Genomic DNA, 4,960 nt, shown 5'->3' on the forward strand with positions numbered 1-4,960 from the left:
TCTTCGGCTGGGCGCCCCGCTCCGTGCTCCGCGGACAGGCTGGGGGAAGAGACTGGAGGGGTCTGGGTGGGCGTGCCAGATAGATGCCTAACCTGTCGCACATGTTTTTTGTTTTGTTGTTTCTTGCCCAACCCTCACCCCCCGCTTCTCCCATCCCCTGCTGCAGCCCTACCGCGGCGCCTCTGGCTTCGGAAAGGAGCCGGCGCCCCCCGTGGCGGTCTGGAAAGGACATTCTTTCAACACCATCTCTGGCCGAGAAGCGGAGAAGTTCAGCGGCAAAGACAGCGGCAAAGGGGACAGTGATTTCAATGACAGTGATTCAGACATCAGTGGGGACGCTCTGAAAAAGGACCTCATCAACCATATGCAGAGTGGTGAGGACGTCTCTTTCCTTCCAAGTTCAGCATTCCTCCTTTCCCTCCCCTGTTGCCACCTCTCAATCTCTGTTGCCCACGCCACTCCCTCTTCCCCACTTTTCTCAGTCCTGGAGTTCCAGACTCCGGCAGGCCCCATACAATGAACTTCAAAACGCAAGGTTGAGGCAGCTTCACCATTTGAATTAAGCACAGCCCCGCCCTGGTAGGCAGAGGCAGGGGTGATGCTAGTGAGCCAACCGGCTTTTTTGGGGGGGGGTGGGGGGGGAGAGGGCTTCTGCTTCCAGCAAAAGAAGCTGAGTTAACTTGGAGTTAGGTGGCTTTGCAGCAATGTTCCTTTCAAATTTTCAGTCACTGGCATTCATCTTCATACAGGTTTTCCTTTTCAGCCACCCTAACCCTGTCTGACATACTGAAGATGGAGGCATACCAATCTCAGTAATAATCATGTTCTCTCCCTCTCTCTTTTATGTTAGGACTGTGGGCGTGCACGGCTGAGTGCAAGATCCTGGGCCACTCTGACCGCTGCTGGAGCCCATCATGTGGAGGGCCCAACACCCAGCCCTCCACACACCCACCAGCCCAGATGTCAACCTTCTGTAAGAGCACGTCGCTGCCTCGGGATCCCCTGCGCAGAGACAATTACTACCAGGCCCAGCTGCCCAAGACAGTGGGGCTGCAGAGCGTCTATGAGAAAGTGCTGCACAGAGACTATGACAGGACAGTCACTCTGCTCTCCCCTCCTCGTCCAGCGAGGCTCCCAGACTTGCAGGAGATCGGGGTACCCCTCTATCAGTCCCCACCTGGCAGGTACCTGTCCCCAAAGAAGGAAGCCAATGAAAATGTGTAACCCCATGCTGCATGTCTTCACACATATACAGGTCACTCTGAGAAGACCCTAAGTTATTGACCGGTTTCAGTGTTGTATATATAAATATGCAAGATGTGCCTTAAAATGAAGTTGTTGGGAGCTATTTCCAATCACATTAGTACTGTTTGGTATTTGCAAACAAAAAAAAATGTAGTTAATGTAATTTTTATGAAATGTGTGCTGTATTTAATTTTTCTTATCATGCTATTGACTTTAATTTCACTTGCAGCTTGACATTTTCTTAGTGTTTTTAACCTGTACATTGTGTAATGTAATGTTTGTATATAATGAAATTTTGTTATATTTTTATATAATAAAAGCTAAAGTGGAAGTTATTGCCAAAGGAAATGTCTGTAAGACAAAAAACAAAACATGTTGGAATTCCTTAATGGAAATTTATCTTTTACCTAAAACAATCTAGTGTTTGAGAAGTTTTGCCTTGCCAAGTATAACTTGTATATCTTGAGTCTGTGGTAGATTTCAAGTTCAATGTTATTTAATTACATTTGGTTTTCTGTAAACCGTGTCACTTATAAGCACAGTAATAAAGGATTTGTCATGTGTTTGAAGAATCTGCTAATTGCTTTTCGTGAAGATGCCGATAGTCAGATACTCACAAATAATTTGAGTGCCAAAATTAAATCTCGAAAAAAAATTTTAAAAAAAAACAAAAATAAAAAAAAATTTAAACCTCGGATGGGCTGATTATTTGGGCACTGTTAATGTTCACAGCAATATTAAACCTGTGGGATTCAAGTATTGGAAAACCTCATCAAAGTATTAAAAATATTTGTTGATTTTGTAAAACATGTGCATCTCCATAAACATTAGGAACTCTAAAAAATTCCTGCCCTTGCTTATTCACTCAACAAATATTTATAACACATCTACCATAAAGTCAAAGAAAACTGTTTGGACTGTTCATTCACTAGTTAAGCAAACATTGGTAGAGCTTTTACTAACCATAGTAACTTCTAGGAGCTGGGGTTCAAGATTAGGAAGATATAGTCCCAAGGAGCTCTTAGCATATTATGGACGTTAATATAAAAAAGACACTCAAATTTATGGTGAAATGACATGATGCTTAGAATTTGCTTTAAAATTTGCCAAATGAAATAAGATTGATAAAATACTGATCACTGTCAATGCTAGCATGGGTACATGTGTGTGGGGGTGGGGGTAATCATATCAATCTATTTGTGTGTTTGTGTTTGAAAGAGTACATAATGGAAAGTTTTTGAGATCTATGCCTTATACTCTATGCATTCATTTCACTTGAGATTAAAATGATAATAATGAGAGCTAACATTTACTGAACAAGCTTTCATATGAGTGAAGCTCCTTACAAAGCATTCTGCATGAAATATCTCATTTAATCCTCAGTCTATCTCCATGAGATGGGAACTATCATGCTCTCCATTTCACAGATTAAAAACAAACAAACAAGACAGACACAGTGAGGATAGGTAAAATGCCAAAAGTCACACAGGTAATAAGGGGCCAGAATTAAATTCAAACCCAATTATTCAAGGCAAGAAAATAAAATGAAGCAACTAAAGTTTTTTGTTTTGTCCCTGGCCAGTGTGGCTCATTTGGTTGGGCATTGTCCCATGCACCAAAAGATTGCCTCTTTGATTTCCGGTTAGGGCACATTGCCTGGGTTGTGGGCTAGATCCCGGGTAGGAGGTGTGCAGGAGGCAGCTGATCATGTTTCTCTCTCTCCCTGTCCCCTCCTCTCTCCCTCTAATAAACCAATAAAAAATAATTAAAAGTTTTTTTGTTTTGTTTTTAACTTGAAAGAAAATCTTAGGTGGAAAAGTCCCAATGCATTGCCTTTACTGCCTGATTATTGTTTAGCCCTTTATATTTATGAAGTGCCTGTGTTCCTTTATTACTAATTAAAGAGTGTGAGGCACTGTAATGAACAGAGGAGCCCTCAAAGCTGCCTGTTGAAGTCATAATTAAAACCAGTGGTGGCTCCAAGCTGAACAGCAGGGTGGGCACACACAAGTGCTTCGCCACCCACGGCCTATGAAAAGTTTGGTGGTTTCTACAGGCAACTGAGCTGAACCTGTGCTTGATAAGCTCAGATACCCAGACCTCAGGTTCCAAAAGAAAACATTGGATGTGGCCATGTTACCAGACAATTCTAGAACCATGATGACCAGCTGGTGTGGCTCAGTGGTTGAGCATTGACCTAACATCTAAAGCTTTATTCTTGGGTTGTCCCATCAATTGCAGAGCAGAATAGTGAATAATCCCACACTGTAGTCTAAAAGTGTCCAATCTCTGAAGGTGTGTGCCTGCTTTAGTCCTTCAAAAGTAAAATAATGTCATTGTCATTATTTCACTTTGTACTGTGCACGCTATTTCATTATTCCAAAAATTAGATTTGTAAAACCTCTATGACTTCATTGTCATATTTTTCCCTTAGAGAAATGGCCATTAAAAGACCTTATTTTTTCTTGGGACTTAAAAAATATCAAACACACTATTCAGTCCTTAAAATGTACTTTTAAAAACATAATAATAAAAGAGGGGGTGCGTGAAGCTCTTCTCTTCTAGCGGTCAGCAGCAGGAACCCTCAGAGAAACAGGAGCTATATAAAAGAGGCTTTCTGTTTTACTCCAAAAATGTTTATTATCAAGTACATTTTAAAAAAGAATACTGCTTTATTAAATTGAGATAATATGTATGCAGAAAACATAGGACAATGCCTGGCCTATAGTTATAGCCACTAGATTCTCTCTTCCTCTTTCCTTGTCTTCCTTCAGAGCCAGTCTTTACCAGAACTGTCCGTGCAGCCCCACCCATTAAGGAAGAAGAAACCAAGATGAAACAGATTCAGGAAGTCTGGCCTTGCTCTGACACTGGTTTGTTCTCTTCACTTCTTCCACTTTCACTCATGTATAGTCAACACTGTACAAACAAGTGTGGCTAAAGTAAGCATCGCAGGCAAACCCACCAGGCTTACACTATTATGATGGAACCACAAATACCTCTTTGGAGATACTGACAACCCTTGGGCACCTTGACTGTGAGCAATGGGACATGGGAAGGCCCTTGGGGAAGTGGGAGGTCACCTTGAAAGAGAAAGCTAAAGCCAGACTTTATCTATTTCATATTTTTATGTCTGGCCCCATTGACTTGGATGTCCTGTGATACTTATAATAAAATATCCATCAAAGAAACCACTTCAAAAAATGAAAATATAAGTGGTTTCAACATCTATTAAAATTCATTGTAAAATAGAGCAAAAACAGGATGCATATCTCCAAATACAAATATATATGCACATGGAGAGAAAATGTAAAACATATATAAAATCAGGATGAGTTCCATGGTAGAATTAGCTAAATATCTGGCTTATTTCACTTGGCAAATATAAGCTTTCATCATTTAAAAATTCCATTTTAGTAAACAAGCATATTAACTTTAGTGAATTCAGTAACAATAGGATAATTGGAATGCTGTAAGTTTTGAAAGCAAACAGAAGCAAAGTAATACAATACTCAATGGGGCACTGTGCTTTGCAACAACTCAAAAGGGTTTTGAAAAATACTGTTTAGTTTTCAATAGCTATGCAGTAACTCAAGAGAGTATTTATTATTCTCTTTCTTCAGAAAAAAAATAATCTACAAGGCAATTTACCCACAGGTTTAAAGTCACCTAAAATGTGAACAGCATGTAGGAAAAGACAACAGGCAGTTCTAAA

At 40.5% G+C, this 4,960-nt stretch overlaps 1 protein-coding gene across 1 annotated transcript in view; it reads left to right on the forward strand.

Moving 5' to 3' along the window:
- The window catches only part of PCDH8 (protocadherin 8), a 4,768-nt gene extending 2,828 nt beyond the window's left edge, over positions 1–1,940 (forward strand). The window contains exons 4-5 of the mRNA XM_014549724.1: positions 105–374; positions 851–1,940. Coding sequence (XP_014405210.1) covers positions 105–374; positions 851–1,224 — 644 coding nt within the window. The 3' untranslated portion in view covers positions 1,225–1,940. The remainder of the gene's footprint in view (positions 1–104; positions 375–850) is intronic.
- The last annotated feature ends 3,020 nt before the right edge of the window (positions 1,941–4,960 follow it).

Source organism: Myotis brandtii, unplaced genomic scaffold, assembly GCF_000412655.1.
Source record: "Myotis brandtii unplaced genomic scaffold, ASM41265v1 scaffold569, whole genome shotgun sequence".
NCBI lineage: Eukaryota > Metazoa > Chordata > Mammalia > Chiroptera > Vespertilionidae > Myotis > Myotis brandtii.